The sequence below is a fragment of the Struthio camelus genome, chromosome 5 (assembly GCF_040807025.1).
Source record: "Struthio camelus isolate bStrCam1 chromosome 5, bStrCam1.hap1, whole genome shotgun sequence".
In the NCBI taxonomy this organism is placed as follows: domain Eukaryota; kingdom Metazoa; phylum Chordata; class Aves; order Struthioniformes; family Struthionidae; genus Struthio; species Struthio camelus.
In genome coordinates, this window is record NC_090946.1 from 78186792 (window position 1) to 78205447 (window position 18656).

The following is an 18656-nucleotide window of genomic DNA, read 5'->3' on the forward strand; positions in this document are numbered from 1 at the left end:
TAAGAACTCTCAGATTAATCATAAAGCATGAAATATTTTGTAATTGCAGCTACGTTAAGTTTGCTTCCGTTCTAATGAAGAAATTTTTTTATGCTTTATTGAAAAGGTTAATGCAGAAGCATGCGTTGATATTCTCGGTACCTTTAAAAAAATACTTTTTTTTTTTTTTTTTGTAAACAAGTAGACCTTGTTGGTTTTTATCTCATTTTTAAGAAAAATCTACCTCACAAAAACACTGTTCATATTGCTGCCACCCTATGCATGACTCTTAATACAAGTCCTAAGAGATTTAAGAGAGTGTCTTTTCAAGGTACACTATCATATATTAAGGACTTCATAAACATAAGCAGCAGGACAGACTGTAGTTTTTTAAGCTATGCAATACTTTGATGCTATGATGGCTGTCATAGCAAGAGAAATCAATACACTGTTAGAATAGTCTACAACTTCATTACTGTTTCTAATCACATACAGAAGTATGACTGTTTAATTCTAGTTAAACTGCTTAATACTACAAAGAGAGAGTTAAAATCTGTTAAATTAACGTTGAATAAAAAAATGAAAAAGTAATTAACAAGTTAAATAAGTCAACGCTACAAGTCCAACATTTCTGAGAGCAGAAATTGTATGGATTCTATTCCACAAGAAAATGTTTGGTAAACATCACCAGCGGTGTTAAGGAGGGAAGAAAACAGGGAGAGAAGAGTGAGATATCTCCCTGTAAACCCATCACATAGTTTTCAGAAGAGACGTTTATAGGGCCACAGTGTTTATTTTAGAAGAGGAACTTAAAACTCTGTCCTTCCAAAGAAACAAACATGAAAAAGCAGAAGCCCTGTAAGTACCACCATTGCCTAATCTTAAAAAGTAGGCAGGTACTTGTTGCAGAGATACAGTAAACCAGCTGACTACCTCAGTAAATACTTCTGGAAAGAGAATGATACATACTAGCCATGGACCTAAATCTACTAGTTAAAAGTCAATATAATAAAGCAGGAATTACAGTGAGAAGAGCAACACTGATGCTGACCACAGGCCAACACATGCTGCTTAATGAAGAACACTGACAGGAGAAAAAGGACGATAAGCAGCAAAACCTAAAGTAGCCTCCATTACAGTGCTATGATCACTTGTTCTAGTTCTGTTCCAAAGAAGGGAAGCGCCCTATAGATCATATTTAAACAGTGGAAGTAAAATGGAAATCTTCAAACTTTCACTGCATCCCAACCTTGTCAATAGTAACAGAAAAGAAACAGAATGGAAATGTTTTGTTTGTGGAAGCTTAGGAAAGCCAAAACTATAACAGAGAAGCAAAACTTTCCAGCGGGAATCAATGCATTACTTATGAAAAGTCAACAACAAAATTCTCTCTGGTTAGAAGCTGAGTGTCAACTAACAGTGTAACTTTCAACTCACTGTTGATGAACAAGAATCTTCCACGCCTTGGCTATAGTAGGCCTGTATATACTGTTTAAGCCGTAACAAAAATAATCCTGATCCTTCCTCTCAAAAATGCTGTTTCAACATTAGCTCTCACTTACTTACACAAGAGATTTTAAAAAGCAAACTGATCAAAACCTTTTTTTGTAACTATGCAGAAACTCACCAAAAAACACTGCAAATCAGTTTATTAACTACTTTTTGTCCATAAATATTCTTAAGGTTAAAAAAGGAGGCAGAGGGAGAAACATAGCAGGACACTTGTGAAAACATCCTCATAATAGTTACAATACAGCTTACACACAGAGCAATCATAGCCTTACCAGAATAAGGCAGTCCTGTAAGACGCATGTGAACAGAGAAGAACGATCCTCAATGCAGCACCTGCTCGCCAGCTTCAACAAGTTATGTTGCTGCTATTGCCCAAAGCAGCAAAGAGTCTATACTGTATATCAAGCAAACATTTTTACCTCGTTTCTCCCCCTGCCATTCAAAACCTTTTAAAGCTACCAAGACAATGCAAGTACAAATCAACAAGTAAAACCTGCTGCAGCATCATCATGCACCTCTGTTTTCACTAGCTGCCTGATAAAGTAGTCGTGAACACCATCAGAGACGCTACGACTGCGTGAGTTTGTGCGTCTATGAACGTGCGTGTGCATGCTTTGCAGTTTTTTTTTTCCTCCCAACTGTGGAAGCAATAGGGAAAGTACAAAAGCCATGTAATACTTGTTGAATAACGTTGTAGAAAAGGACTGTACTTGTTATGAATTCATCCTGGTGACAGGGCTTAACAGCAAGATGCTGCAGTGTATCATGCTGTTGTAGAGACTACAAGAATCAGCGGCTTTTTAATTATTTTAAATAAGCGCCTGTTCAATCCACAGAAGCGTATATGAACTATCATTGAAAACACAGAAGCGTGAACTTGCAGACTACTCCTAAGGGACTATCACCTTACAGACAAAAATCTACTTTGTCTGAAACTGCTTCTTCTCATATGTTATAGCAATCATACTATTGTTACATATAATAAGATTAGAGAAAAAAATTCTACTCCTATGCTTTTTGCCAAAGTACTTTCCATGCAGTATTCTTTGTATACAATTACTTTTTTTACATGCAGTTCACATTGTAACAAAAATGATTTTATAGCGAAAGGCACTACCCACTTGACTTCTAACAAGTAACAAGGTTCAGTTTCTGTTCTTTTTCCCCCGTCACATCTGCTCCTGTATCTGCATGCTGCCTCATCACTCACAAGTGTAAGAGGTGGTGCTATTGATTTTTCTTCTTTTCAGGTTGCCCAGAAAGCAACCAACACAGTTACTGTACAGTTACTGATGTGCCACAGACACGCTCAGATCATGATATGCCCTCCGAAAAGATTTCAGACAAATACAGAGCTTCCTCAGGACCCACCCAAACAACATTTTGCAGACAAAAAGGTTGCATTTGTGGTGGGTCAGGAAGATGTACAGCACTAGCTACATGGGGACGTTTGGACAGCTCCCCTACAATACTTGTGGTTTAGGAATCCTAAATGACAGAAACACACAGAGCCAGAAGATGAAGTGATGTTTCTGGGAGGTTGAACTCAACAGGATGCCGTGAAGAAGAACTGGTTAAACCAGTCACACAAACACGACAAGTGTTTTGTACATACTGTAACAAGCGTGCCATAGAAGTTATAAAAACACAAACCCACACACCTCTAGCATGGATGAAATCAACTGTCTGTGGTGGCATTAATAACTTATCACTCCTCAAAGAGGAGCGATACATGCTAGGAGCTCGAAGTCCTAGCGGAGCTAGGACCAAGTCAATTTTTTTCTTGTTAACACAGATACCCCACACAGCCTAGAAGAGGAAAATAATTTTTAAAATAGGAAAATGTGACTATAAACAACTTCAGTTACCAATCCTCCTCCTAGAAGTCCTAGGATGTAACTCTCAGTTCATTTTCCGATAATCATTCTCAGAATTGCGAATTAGAATTTCCAAAACCCATGCAACACGGAGGGGGACTGTATCTACTTGTAGACACAGTCTACAGTAGTATCTACTTTTTTTTTTTTTTTTTGGCATCACCTTCCCTCTTAAATGTGGTACCTCAGAACAATGCAACTGGTGACTCAGCCTGTACCTGGCCTGCAGAGCAACTTTACTGGACTACCCAAAACTTCACTTGCACAAGGACAAGTGGTTAGGTATCAAACCCCTCCTAGCACACTCACTCAGACAACAGCGTTCCCAACAAACTGCCACGGCAACCACATGAGAGGAGGCAGTTACCACCATGTGAGTCTGGACAGCAGCACAAGCAGAAGTATGCGGCTCACAGAGGTGCCTCAAAAGTGGTCCGGTCTATCGCACAAAGTTGGGCCATGCTGGTGCACACCGTACCGCAGCCAAAAAGGAAAATTCTGTGTATTGGTTTTACAGAGTTGTAAAGAACGACAGAAGTAGAATCTTTACTAGTTATATTGAAATATGTTGCCACATAAAGATAATTTTGAAAGAGGAAAGATATCTCTGCTCTTACATGAAGGCATTAGATAAATCTTGAAAAACGTCTCTCATAAACCAGGGATTCATTCTTCCGTTTATTCTGAATAGTATGTAAAGCCCTACTGCTGAGAGCAAGGTCTGCTAGAAACTGCAGATGCCTCTCACCGTTTCCCCCTCCATATTTCCGATTCACTTCAGAGGAAAAATTACTGGAATCTAACCATTTCTCTTTCCTGTTCTCCCTTTATATAAGCAGCAAAACAAAAAAACCCAACTTTTCCCTCATTTTATCCAGCACAAGACAAAGCAGAAGGCTTAATGCCTTTGGTCCTTTTTTTTTTTTTTTTGAGGAAAAAAAAAAACTTTTTCAGTTGTAGATACGGCTAATATACATTCAGCACACACAGACCTGAGTTTTGTCAAAAGAAAGATGATACTGTTTTGTGTTGATGGGGCAATAAAAAAAGACTGATTTAACAACAACTGTTAACATGTTTGCTCAACTGAAATCACTTTTACTTAGATACTACATTGCTTTTTGTTCTGTGAAGAAGCGATACCAAAGTACTTCCTTAAAGAACATACACCTAAAGATCTCTGTTTTCTGGCTTGTCAAAATTCCATCAATGCACATGGGTTCCAGAGAAGATGAAAGGAGGAAAACAATTATTAGGCACTACATGAACAATTTATTACATTTTTAATAAAACACACTCAATTCTGGTTCCAGAGTCTATAAATTCAAAATGCTATTTGCTGGAAAAAAGTCTAAATACTAGAAATGAAAAACTATCAATAAAAGCATATTAAATAAGCAATAACCCAGAGGGTATACAGAAGTATTATACTGAGCTCTATAAACAAGAAATAATCTTTCATACTCAGGCAATATTTTTAACTGAGCTACTAGCTCATTTCTATAAAATTGAACTACTTGTTACAAACAGAAGAATTTTTACACTGACCTTTTGTAAACGCTGAAAGATAGTTTCAAACTTTGTCATACTCATCTCAATTTTGCCTTCACAGCCATTTTAACACACATACGAAACGATGCATTTTGTTGGGTGCTGTTCAGGGCTTTTTTTAGTCATTTCAGAGGTTATTTCAGTATTTACCTGCAGCATTTGACAAGTTCACAGAGGCTTTTGTGGATGGTACCTTAAGCAAGTCGTAATTCCAACTTGTCTCAGCTGAAAACAGATCTGACAGCCTGCTCTGGTGCTAAGCAATTATCACCTAGCACTATATTCAGCACTTCAAAAGCATTGATTTAGCACTCCAAAATTTGTAAATTAAGTTCACTTAAAATAATTAAGTTTAAAAATATTTTTTAAATCCATTTGAGCCATTTGTTATCCAAAGAACCTAAACCGCTGTTACTGTCATCCCACCTGTTTCAGCTGAGTAGATGAGAGGGCTGAATTGTGCAATGGCAGTTTTCAGATACTGTTAAATTTTCACTCCAAACAGCTTTTGTTTCTTCACCTACTTACACTTTTAGAGAGACGAATTTCAAAGGCATTTCCAAATCACAGCTGAAAATTCCAGTGTGACTAAAAGTCTAGAGTCCTATCATTATTAGGTAAAACTAGGCAAAGTAGTGATTCCATGGCAGCAACAATTAAATACAAGCTTACTTATTTTCAGCAAAGCAATACCACTAATAGTCGGGAGGTCTACTGTTAAAATAGACTGAACTGATCATCACTGGATCTCTGTCATTATGTTGGCAGCAAAGCAGAGTACTACAGCAAATTAAATGTAGAAGTTGTACTGGTCCACTCTATTGAACAAAACAAAGTTATTTCAAGCGACTTTTTTTCTTTAAGTACCTCTCAGGAATAGACAGTCTGATTTGCAAAAGTAAACATCATTATCTCTTTTTAGACACAGGTCACGTGGGGTTTGGTTTGGTGGGTTTTTCAGATTTTTGTAGTTAATGCTTTGAAAAAAATTTTTTTTTTGTATGTATTATTGGTTTCCCTATTCTTATCAGTCTGCTTTTAGAGCACTGAAAAAGAGATGTTACATAAAACAGAAAATAAATTGTACAGGAAAAGCACATACTACTACGTAAGCTTTCCCTTGCGCTCTCCAACTCAGTACAAGAACATATTTATCTCAGAAATACATTCTAGAAATGAGAGGGCTGTATAACCTGCTTCCCCTTCAACTCCTTCAGCCTTAACTGAATCAGTTAATAAGACTGCCAAGTAGTGTAGTCGACTGTCTATTAGAAAGGAAGCAATTCAACTGTGTTCACCTGACAATAACACAGACATACACCCACATCTATCCAAAATTTTCTACAAAGAAACAACGGGAGCAGCAAGCTAAAATATATGGCTTCTTACTTTTCACGCCTCAGTGTTTCTGTACTCAAGTTAGTGAGTTTCCTCAACTCTTAAAAGTTAAAATAACCATTTTATTAAGATACAGACTTCGTTATCTACTTGCTTCAGTCAATGTTACCTCTACTTTGCAAACCAATAAGCATGCCACCACATACTGCTCATAAAAATGTTTGAGATCTAAATACAACTCCAATTTGTTACAACTGTGTTTTATTATAGAGTTAGAGACGTACATACTCTATGTGTCGTATTACAGTTCTGTGTGTTAGCCTATAATTACTTCAAAATAAATAAACAAAAAAAAAACCTCCGTAAGTTCCAGATTCTGTCAAAATCCTAGCAGTCCTCGTAGACTTGCATGAGGGTAAACTAGTTGAGTTCAGTTTTTACCACAAGAAAACATGAGTTTATTTTCTCTATTCTACCTGGCAAAGACATTTATTTGGAAAAAAAAGTTTGATAATAATAAACTAAACCATTGGTTGGATTGTCTGAGAAGTGACAATTTTATAAACGTATAAAGAAAGTAAAAATCATGACAGGCATGATTTATCCATTATTGTGGAGTCTTTAACAACTTGTTCTAGTAGAATTGTGTTTGCATTTAACTAGGCTAGTCACGTATTCACAGTCCAAGTTATCTGACCACTAAGTACAGATTTTTGACAGAAGGGTAGTGCTCAAAGGCAACTTCCCCTTCCCCCCCCCCAAAAAAAAACAAACAAAAAAATCCAACTTCAAAATCAAAAAGAGTTATTTAAAGTTTACTTGCTAAATGTAAAAGCACAAAGAAACTTGCACCCACACTTTATCAATTAACAGGTTAAAGTTTTTTTTTTTTTTTAACCACTAAAGTAGGAATATTTTGGGTTAGTTTACTGGTGTAAATCTTCTGATCCAAATTCAAACAAAAAGAATCAGCCAATGCTATTTTAAAACTAAAATTAGAAAGTGTTTTCAAATGGAAATACTAATTCACTAACCATAAAATTATTAGTGCAAGATAGTATTTCTTATTTCTCCTGTATCAGAATGGTGAATCTCTTAGTCAATATAAATCCGAGTTGGAAGTCCAATGTTTTTCATCAAGTGTGTCATATCATAGCACTAAACTAAGTAGACTTTAAGTCTTCTGCACTCCAGATTCATCCTGCCTTTCCCCTCAACCTCACCCACACTACGATTTTACAGCTACTCTAGAATTTTACAGTAATGTTATGCTCCTGAAGGAAACTGCAAAGAGCAGTGAACTTTGTCAATTGATAAGTCAACTGGCTCACATTTAAAGCATGCAATGATAACAATCACATAGTGATAAATCATTCTAAATAGTTACAGTCAGAGCCTTATCCTGATCCCACTAAAGACATTAGAAACTAATGTCCTGCAATGGAAAAAGACAAAACAGGCTGGACTACTGAAAACAGCTTCTTTCCCTCTTAAAGAAAAACATTAATAAATCCAAATAATTGACACTTCACACTATACAGAACTCAACAGAATACTGAAGAACATAATGCAATGTGGAACACATTCAGTATACAAGGCAGCCAGTAAGAAGTAACAAACAACCACCAAAATTTATAAGTATCAATGTCAAAAGCAATGCAGAAGAGTAGCACATATAGGTCAGTTAAGAGGAGCATGTTCCCTGCACACCAGTCTGTGAACATAACCCTCCACTGCTGTAAAGCAGCCGTGCAAAAGGATGAGTGCTTGCAAAGCTACTTGATTCAAATACTGCATTTTCTTATTGGCCTATCTAGTATTACTTGAGGGCTGCTGGTTTTCATCATTCTACCTCTCAAGCTGTGTCAGAAAGATGTAGAGAACAGAATAGGCAGTTTTTATTATTCAGAATGATAAAATTTATCTTGCAGTGAATCCTTGTTCAACACAGAAATTTCACTGAACCTAGATTCCATGGTTTCTATTTCAGTTACTGAAAAGGGCATGAGTCCCCCAACAAGAAGCAAAACAGTTTTCTATTTCATTTTAGATAATCATTACCTGAAAATGATTTTAAAACCAAGTTAATTTTAAGTCATGAAAGAATGCCCCCTGTTTTTTTTAAAGGCGTGCTGTGCCAATTCTTTAAAAAAAAAAAAAAAAACACTTTCTCCTATTCCTTCATACAAAATATGACCCTCAACCGATTACACTAAAAAGAGAAACGATTTCAGAATGCAAAGAAGCTATTGATCCTAGAGATGTTACTCTTGTGTACAGCAACAGATTGTACATAGCGAAAGAATTATTGCATCTCAGTCATTCATCATATGCCAGGAGTTTTCAGCTAGAAGTCGAATTGTAAAGTTTGTATCTTTTAAAATGAGTAAATAAATTATTTGAATTCCAGTGACTGAAAACAGCATCAGCATACATACACTGCGCCAACTAAAACTTGATTGCTCAGTCCTGCAATTATATTTCCAACAGCCTCCCGGAACATGAAATAATTATCCTCAACTTTAAGTAGAAAAGGAAGCAAGACGAGGAATACTTGAAGAAAAGTCTCCAGAAACCTATCCCTGATCTTACAATACAAGATATAATTACTTACATAACTACCCATAATTAGAAATACATTGCCCAAAGAGATCATGAGTGAAAGCATGTGGCTACTCACCTACAGTATACCAACTAGCATCTGTTAACTTGCTAATAACAGCTTCTTGGAAGGATCCATCAGGCATTTTAGTTTCAACCATTGCACCAACCTGCAGAAGGGAGTATCTTAAGGTCACATGTAATCCCAAACTCATATAATGGAGGAAACACAAATATACACACTAATTCCTCTAGCAGGTTAGATTTTTCAGGACTCGTTTTAGCTAAATGTTACTTTGTGAAACGTAGACATCAGTTATATAGCTTGTAAGAGTTAGCTGAACTCTGAGTAGACAGTAAAGCAGTAAGGCGAATTTGAAATAAACGTTCAAATACTCAGTCAAAGTAACTACTACTTTATTGCTGCTGTGTAGGCAGTTTAGACTATTTCTGGTATTTTTCAACATTTTCAAATTTGCTCTAAATTCAGATATTTTTATTCAGTGTTGTACCGTCAGCCTGACCAAAGTTTCAGTAACAGGCTACAACGTGCACTGGTCTTCTTGCAGTAGCTTCAGAGGAAAGAGACAAAACAAGATGTTCTCCACTAAAAAGCTGAATTTGCAGTCAGTGTTTCATCAAGTAGCTATCCGTTTTAACAGATAACCATTCCATTTAATAAATATGCAAACCCATATTTTATATAAAATATGGGTTATCTATTTTAAAATGTGCTTACAGCAATCCTATTTACCATTGTCTAACAGGCTTGAGTTTTGCTTCACATAATCAAGTTTTCCCTTACTTATAAGAAGTTACAGAAGGCATTGCGTGTATACACTACTTGCATACGAAGTATACCATATGGAAAAGTGGAAACAGCCTATAGAGACCACAAAAGTTAAGATTACTCAGAATCAACCTGATCTAAAGCAATAGGTCTTCTCCTGTTGATCTAAATTCTGTAGAAGATGTACCCATATAAACAATGTCAAAATTAAGACTCTTACAGTTTATTTGATCAAGGAAAAGGAGGCACACAATATACATACTCTTAGAGGTCCTTTCACTTGGTCATCTTGCACTAACTGAGTTGAGTTATCCCCCTTCAGGACCACCTGAAAGATATTCATTAACACACTTATACATAGCATTTTTAATAGCATACAAAAAGTATTTGAAATAGCCTTTATGACAGCAACGTAGAAAATAAAATCTTTATCGATCAAATAGACTTGAACGTTATTTAACGCAAAACATTTGACACGGATAACTTTACGCATAGGAAGCCCAGGTACCACGTTTATTACTCAATCTCAAATATCATAACTAAATAGAAAAGTCAAACCAAGCATCACCCATTACAAGGAAAAGAACACACATTTTTGATGAAACTCTGAGGTTCTATTTTGACACAATTCAGCATATGCCTGGATTTGGGTCTCCAGATTAGAAGCCTAAAGGGGCTTTTCATCTCTATCTACACTAATTGCAATACTTTATGAACAACATGCTGTTTGAAGCTCTGTGTTTACTACAGAACTGGAAAACGTCTATCCGACATGCATTAAAATCACTGAACCGGCTGCAAAAGCAGCCCATCTGCTACCTTGATATAGTAAAGATATGAATCACTTCAAGTATAATGAAATAAAAGTCAATTCTAGAAATTCCAGAAACATTCTTTCAATCTATAAAGATGTCCAGTTTTCCAGCTCTTCCCGATACCTCCCCAATACAGGACACACTGCAACTGTATCTATAAAAACAGTATCAGTGGCATGATGAAACAGGCACGTAAAGTAAAATATTATTCATATGACTTTAGGATAATAATACAGTTCATGTAATCATTACATTTTATATCAGCACTGAGGTGAATACAGGTAACCCTGATACTCAAGAAAAGACTACTGAATTCACTAGACTTGGCAAGCATGCCAGGGTGTGCCCACATACTCTTAATTACAAGATCAGGCTTAGCTTGTTAACACTTCAATTGTTGTAATATAATTGAGATACAGTGACAGGAATTTCCACCATACTCATAGTAGCCTGATATACTTCCAAATCTTATCGTGGAGTAATAAATAATATGATTCTAAGAGAAGAAGAAAATCACACCTATGAACAGTCTAAATACTATGTCAGACCACTTTAGATACAGAATCAACAATGTCAGTCTAAGAAGAGCAGCACGCTGCTTCCCATGGAGCATCTCGTTAACACAGATTTCAAAGAACATCACAAATTTCTAGAAGTATTCATTAAGACAGGAAAAAAGACTGAAAGATTTGGATTGGTTTTGTTTATTTTTTTTATCATGGAAAGCACTCTGATAAAGCGATATGATCTACATATGTAACTGAAGAGGCTGATAGCTTTTCTACTTGATCTAAGCATTAAAGCACATGAAAACTTAGATGCGTAGTTATAAAAAGAAGCTTTCATCTCTTTATTTGTTGGGGTTTTTTGGGTCACTAATGCCTTATTTACGTATCCTGGACAGTAGACTAGAAAGTAGGAAGCGGGAAGATTTTGAGAGAACAAAGTACAAGAACAATTTCTGTATTGATTTTGCATTAACTTCTATGCAACCAGGTTTTATGCTTTGTTTTCCTACATTAATAATACAATATCAAAGTAATGTTTTATAGGGGTGGGAGGGAAGGGGGTGTTTCGACACCAGACCTGTAAGCGTGAGTGAATACTAAGTCTCAGCACTGTGCCTGCGCAGGAAATCAGTTACAGCAAAAGGAATGCACTTTAGAAGCAAGACTACTTAGAAGTAAGATGCTCAAAACTAACACTTGTAAAAACTGGACTAAGAAACTAATTACAGCCATCTTTTTTGTTCTTATGTTCAATCATTTTTTGCGTTTGCTTCTTAACTTCCAAGATATAGAACTGAGAACGTCAGCTAGAATGAAACGGAATTTTTGCTTATGAAGCATTTGCTCTCATTCCTTATTACTCATATAAAGCCATAATCCTCTGTTTGTGACATCAAAACTGACTGCTCTGAGACTGATGCACTTGCAAGTAGAAGGAAACTATGAACAGGAAATAAATAGCCAGAACAGGTAATTTTTAAACCCACTCTTATCGCAGCATCCTTGTACAGAAAAAGGAAAAGAACACAAAAATATAAATGCACCAAAATATTCAAGTATTCTTTAAAATTCACAGTGTAAAGTGATGACTCTTTTTCAGCCTTTAGAATCATGATCTTCTCTGACAATCCTTTTAATGCGATGCTATGATGAAACTAGCAATAACCACAGTACGCTACCTTGACTTTCACAAGTCTTTTCACTGTCTTAATCTTTGCCTCACAAAAGGCACCACGGTACTTGGCACTGACATCAGTTCCCACTGTCAGGTAGGCAGGCTCATCTGCTGCCTATTAAGAAAGAAGAAACACGAACAAAGTTTAGTCTCTCTTATTTATTTTTATAGAACACGTTTGAAGAAATTATTGTCCTCGGTAGCTACACTGTCATATATTTCATTTGACATCTAAACTTTTATTGCTATTGATCCTTAAGCCATAAAGAATATCTGCACAACTCAAAACTGCAATCATACCGCTCTTAAAAAAAAAAAAAACAAAAAAAAGAAAAAGTAGAGAGTGATATATATTAAAATTTAGACTACGTTAACTGAATTCTAACAACGACCCACCATTCTTCTCCAGCAGAGTCAACGAACCAGGAGTAGGCCCATGATCTTCTTAAATATTACATGGTTTTTACCTAAGATATTCTGAACAAACATTTCCAAATAATTTTTGAAACTTTTTTCTCTACAAAATTATTGCAAAATGGGGCATGGAACAATTAACTGTTAAATATTAAAAAAAAAAAAAAAAGAAAGAAGTTACTACTCTTTATTTTCTTTTTTCCTTTTCTAATAGAATTTAGATAAGAGAAACGCTAAAAAAGCAGCATCTTCATCATACAGAAATCTTTATAAGCCAAATAAATATTTCTGCTAAGAAATGTAAAACAAATAGGCTGACTAAACAGCTGATTTCACACTGACATCATAAATAAGTTACAGGAAATTTTGTTTCACCAGTGATGTTGATCCCCGCAATTCTGTCAGCCTGATCATTCTCTGAGAAAGATCTTTGGGGATATTGAACTGATATTTGAAACTTGTCCCTATGAAGAGGGCAAGAACGTATAGGAATGACGGTTAATTCAAGTCATTCTCACACAACTTACAAAAGGAAACTATTTCAACCCAAAAAGGCAGCATAAAATATATTATAGCTGCAATTTTATCAGTTATAAGCAATCCAATCACATAGATTATTTAAAACATTTAAGATTGCTATCATCCCAATACCTACAGTTAGGTCTATAGTATTTTATACAGAGGGATTTTTTCTGCAGACTTAAAAGAGACCTCTAGAGAAATTTTATATAACCTTTCAGAAGGCTGTTAACTACAGTTTTTCTTTCCTGAAATGCCTTTGTAAAGACTTAATTGCTTATGCATTTTCAGAGAGAGAGAGGAAAAAAAAAAACCCATTTCTAATTATATTTTCTTTTGCCTGGACTTTACTACTTAATGTTTCACTTTATTTGTTCTTGTAAAAATTGATAAACAAGGACAAAGTTACCATGCTGAAAAAGTCCATCAGTACGGGAAACGCGCACAGAATACTAAATAATAGTAAGAGGAAAATCAGAACAACACTTATTTCTTCATCTCTGAAGGCAAGAAAACTTTTTCCCTCTTTTGCGAATTATCCTGCATTGTTAAGCCTCTGCACGCAAAGAATGGCAACAGCTAAGGCGGGACAAAAGCTGTGGTTTTGCAAACTCGCAATAGCAGCTGCTGATACAAGAAGCATTTAAAGACACTAGCCCAAAGGACAACAACTCGCAGACCTTGCAGGCTGCTGCTGCACGATGGTAAGAGCTTAGCTCGCTCAGAGGCGGAGCAGAAGCGGGATTTTCAGCATGCGCTCGCTCCCCGGCCGCTCTTATCCTACTGTTGCTCAGTGAAGACGCGCGATTAAAAACGAAATCGCTCCAGCGAAGGGGAAGAGAGATCCGCGCCCGGCTCGGGAGTTCGCCTACCTTCATCTTTAGAGGTTTATGTGAGGGATTCCAGCTCTTCTCGTCACCACAAGCGCAGGGGAAAACACTGGAAAACAAGAGGAGGGCGCGAGTGAAGGCGCACCCGCGCGAGCGTGGGTCGCTGCGCGAGGGGGCGGCCGGGGCCGCGCGGGGAGCCCAGCGCGGGCGGGCGGGCGGCGGGGGGGGGGGGGGGGAGAGAGGGAGGGGGAAGGGAGCCGCCCCGCCCCAGCCCGGCCCCGGCCCCCGCCCCCGCCGCGGCACCGGGAAGGCGAGCGGGGCGGCCGCCGCCGCCTGCCGCTTCCCGCCCGGCGGCACCTCGGTGTGTCACGTCGCCATTGCTGCCGCTGCCTTCGCGCCGTGTCAGGGGGCGGCGAGGCCGGAGCCGCCGAGGGGCCGCACACGCCAACTGGCGGAGGGAAACCGGCGGCCGAACAAGGGCAACTCCCCCCCGCCCCAACCCCCGCCGCCCCCCCCTCCTCCTCCCCTCCCTCCACCGGCCCTCGCAACTTTCTGAGGGACGCGCCGAGCCCCTCCCCTCCCTCCCCCGGCGGCCCAGCCGACTTCTCGCGCCCGGGCAGCCCGCCGGGGCGCCGCAGCCCCCCGCCCCGCGTTGAGGGGGGTGGGAGGCGGAGGAGGGCGGGGGGGCGGGCCGGCGCCGCGCGGACGGACGGACGGAGGGAAGGAGGGAGGGAGGCGCGAGCGGGCGGGCCGCGGCGGCGACGAAGTGTCGGGGCAGCCCCGGGGACGGCGGCAGCGGCGGAGTTGGGCGGGGAAGGGAGTCCCCGCGCCGGCGGCCAGGGGAGCGGCGGGCTGTCGCCGGCCCCTCGCGGAGTGGGAAGGGCGCGCTGTGGGCCGCGCGGGGGGTTGGGGAGGGGGCGCCCTACTGCCTCCCCCGGGACGGCGGCGGAGTTGCGGCTGCCGAGCCCCTCGCCAGCCGCCGGTTCCCCTCCTACCTTTAAACTCGGAGCGAAGTGGGGCGGCTCGGCCCGGCCTGGCCCGGCCCGGCCCCGCTGCGCGCCCAGCGCCGCGGCCCCCTCCGCGGCGGCGGCGACGACGACGACGACAGCCCCGGCGGCGGCTCGACTGGGCTCCGCTCCGCCCCTCCCCTCCAGCCCGGGCTCGCACCGAATCACCAGCGATGAGCCAAATAACAAGCTGTTGAGCAGAATCTGTCCTGCTCGAACTCCCATTGGCCCCTCGTGACGCCCCGGGGGCTCTGCCCCACCCGGATTGGGCGCCGCGGACAGCACCCTCATTGGTCACAGTGCGGCCCAAGGAGAGCATTGGTCAGCCGTCGACGCAGGTAGCGCTACCGGGACTTTTGATTGGTGCTCGGCCGGAGGGCGAGTCGATTGGCCGCAGTTGAAGTGAAGTCAGCGTCCCTGCAGGGTTGATTGGCGCGGGCTGGATCCGGATGTAGCTGTAAGCGCGGCGATTGGCTATGACCGGGGTCAGGAAGAGCAACGGAACGATGCGATTGGTGGGCGCCGTCTCTTAGAAACGAGGCGGGGGAGGGGCCGGGAAGAAGGGAGGGGGGGAGGCGGAGGGCGGGGACAGAGTCCTGCAGCGGCAGTGGCCGGCCGTCCGCAGGGAGCATGCGCCGCGGCCAGCCTCCTGGCGCCATTTTGTGTGAGGCTCTTTCCCATTTTAGGCCGCGGGAGGACGGGAGCGGGAGTGGTCTGAGCCCCTCCGGCGGGGGGAGGCGAGCGAGGGGCCGGGCTCGGCGGGAAGCCGCTTCCCGCACTCCGAGGAGGCCGTGCCTTCCCCCTCCCGTCCTTCCTTCTTCTCAGCACCACCTTCCCCCCCTCCCCCCCCCCGGTCTTTCCCTCTCCCGCGCCGCGCTGATGGCGCAGGCGGGGAGCGGCGCCCGGCCGGGCCCGGAAGTGAAGCTGCGGCGGCGGCGGCCATGGGGCTACGGCGGCGGCGATGGCGGGCGCCCTTCTAGCGGCCTAACCGCCCGCCGCGACCGTTGGGCCCGCTGGGAGGAGGCGGGTCGGCTTGAGCGGCCCCGGCGAGGCGCGGAGTCGGCGGCGGGGACGCGGCTGCCGTTTTGCCACGTCGCCTCTCCCGGTGGAGCCCGCTCGCCCCCGTCGCTGCCGAGCGCCCTAGCAGAGACACCGCCGGGGCTGCAGGTAGGGGCCGCAGGTGCTGCCCGTGCCGCTTCTCTCCCGGCATGGCTGGTGCGGGCAGGGCACGGGGTGGCTGCGCTTCCCTTCCTCGGCGGAGCGTGTTGCACCATCCCCATTGATCATCCCTTCCTGCCCGTGACGCATTCGGGGTGAAGCCTGGGGAGGGGGATGTGACCGGCTCTTGCTGCTCGGTCGCTTCCGCACATGGCAGCGGCGCCTGTGATCGCTTCCTGGCCTCCCGCCAGGAGGCTGAGCTCATCTCTTCGCAGGAAGATGCTGCAAGGACATGGGGAAGACTGTAGCGGTGTCTGGGGGCTGAGTGCTCCTGATGTCCCCCGTCCCCCCAAAAAACCGGTAGTCCTTCGGAGTCTGTGGTGGATGCTCTCTAAAGGTACAGTCGTGCAAGGCAGGAAACGTGCTCGAGTTTTAATAATAGGTCTGTGTATTAACTTCCTGTGGAAAACGTCATCTGTGATTGAATGTAATCTAGATCCAGCATTTTCCACAGAGTAGTGAGCATATGCTCGACAGTGCTCATTCGCAGCAGCATGACGTGCCTTGGTTCTGCCCAAAACAGCAGTGGCGGGAGCTGTCAATATAGTTTAGAGGGCCTCTGTGCCAATATTGACAGACATGGACTGTTAGCTTAGGGGCAGTTTCTATTTCAGTTGTGATTAGTTTCTTTCTTTCTTTTTTTTTTTTTAAATCTGATATTTTAGAGAGAAGCAGGCAAAAGGACAATTCTCTGAAGAACTTACTGAGCAGTGCTGTATAGTATGGATAAGCTTTAAAGGTGTAGGAAGGGTTAATGAACATAAAGAATATTTAGATTTGATTATAAAGTATGCCTTTATCATGTGGGAAGGATAGCTTTAATTTTTCTGGTGTTTGGATCAAAGTTGCAAATATAAAGGCACTTGAAGCTGTGTGCAAAAATGTGTAAAGGCTTGAGGAATTTTTTTAAAAATTGAAGGATGTAGTGAATTTATTTCTGTATTGTAGTTCTGCTTTATGAAGTGGATAAACTGAAGAGCCTATTATTGTTTAGGCTATATTAAGTCCTACTGTTAGCAAAACTCAGAAAATCCACTTCAAATGTGAACTTCTCATCTCTGCAGACCATGGAATATATTGGACAAATTAGAACTTAAATTGTGAGCATTTTGAGGCCCTGTTTGTATCTCTGTACTAAGTATAGTACCACTCAATAAATAATGGTTCATAATGAAACAACTTAGTCTTGTTTCTGATTTCTAGCAGAAAAATCCTAGCCACCTGTGGGTATCTGTTACAGCTAGAATGTTTAGGCACATCAGCAATCTAACTACTGTGAGCAAAAGGATTTTTTTTTTTTCCTGTGTAGCTAGTCAACAGGAGGGTGACTTGTTCTTTTATGGTATTTAAAGCACCTAAGAATGCCGAGCTAGGCAGCTCACCAAATAGTCCAAACATTCTGACACAACATAGGGATGATGTCTAGTCTAATGGAATGAAATCATGGAATAGTGAAATGAAAAAGCTGTACCTCTGGCAAGCCAGAGAAAACTTTAATTTAAAATAACTTTTAATTGGAATATGAATTTTGGGGCTCAGAGTTACATTATGATATTGAAATTCTGCATCTTAAATGTATGCCAGTGTTAATTACCAGCTGTGAGACTCCAAGATAACGTGGATCCTTCCTCCCCCTTCTCCCCCATGTCTGCTACCCTACCCCCAAGATCTCTTACAGGGAAAACTTGAAATGAGTGGAGGAAAAAATGAACAGCAGATTTTTCGGTCACAAACCAATTTATCTTACAGACTTAATTCTTTAGGAAAAGTTACAGAATGAGACTGAATCATGGTAAGTCTTTTTATTACCTGTTCTCTGTAAATAGATAGGTTAACGATAGGAAAATACTTAACATTGTTCAAAGCAGCAGTACTTTGATTATGTGTTCCTGAGTAGTACTGGAAAATCATTCATATGCAGTACAGAAGATTCACCTTGCAATATCTTAGTCTGTGTGAATTAACATAAGGTTTCTTTTTTTAAAAAAAAAAAAAAAAGAAAAGAAAAAACCCAACAACCAAGCAAAGAAAAAAACACCAGAAAGGCATGGAGTTACTCTAAGCATCTAACTGATCTCCGGTCGCGTTTAATTCTAGAGCTTAGGTGATCACTAGATCCTGTAAGTAAATTAGAGAAAATCCTGTATTTTAAAACTTCTTTGGTGTTAGTTGCAGAATTTACAGAAATCTTGCTAGAAGTCTTCCACAGATCCGGCACTCAAGAGGCAAGTACAACAACTTCTAAATCTTACTACAGTATTGCTTGTAAGAATACAAGTAGCAGCCAAATACAGTTGTTGAAGGCATCACGTGGCTTCCTTGACAAGAGAGGCAAGACTGTAAAAAGAGGAATTTCTGGGCTAAGTAAGTCTTAATTCTGTTCAAAATAGTCATGTATTGCTCTTGACATACTGCATTTACATATAAATACAAAAACTCAGAATACGTATACAAAGAAGCTCAGTGTTAGAACGAGAATCAATACTTCTAGAATGTTTTGGCTGTGATGTTACTCTGCATCT

At 41.2% G+C, this 18656-nt stretch overlaps 1 protein-coding gene across 3 annotated transcripts in view; it reads right to left on the bottom strand.

The window, feature by feature from the left end:
• The window catches only part of ARID4A (AT-rich interaction domain 4A), a 51568-nt gene extending 36568 nt beyond the window's left edge, over positions 1 to 15000 (bottom strand). For 2 of the 3 annotated variants that reach the window (XM_068947431.1, XM_068947429.1), the window contains exons 1-5: positions 14905 to 15000; positions 13952 to 14018; positions 12151 to 12261; positions 9911 to 9976; positions 8938 to 9028 (exon numbers count right to left, since the gene is read on the bottom strand). In XM_068947431.1, coding sequence (XP_068803532.1) covers positions 8938 to 9028; positions 9911 to 9976; positions 12151 to 12261; positions 13952 to 13957 — 274 coding nt within the window. In that variant the 5' untranslated portion in view covers positions 13958 to 14018; positions 14905 to 15000. Of the gene's footprint in view, positions 1 to 8937; positions 9029 to 9910; positions 9977 to 12150; positions 12262 to 12542; positions 12619 to 13951; positions 14019 to 14904 lie in introns of those variants that run through there. The other variant, XM_068947430.1, reaches the window with a different exon arrangement.
• Between the last annotated feature and the right edge of the window lie 3656 nt (positions 15001 to 18656).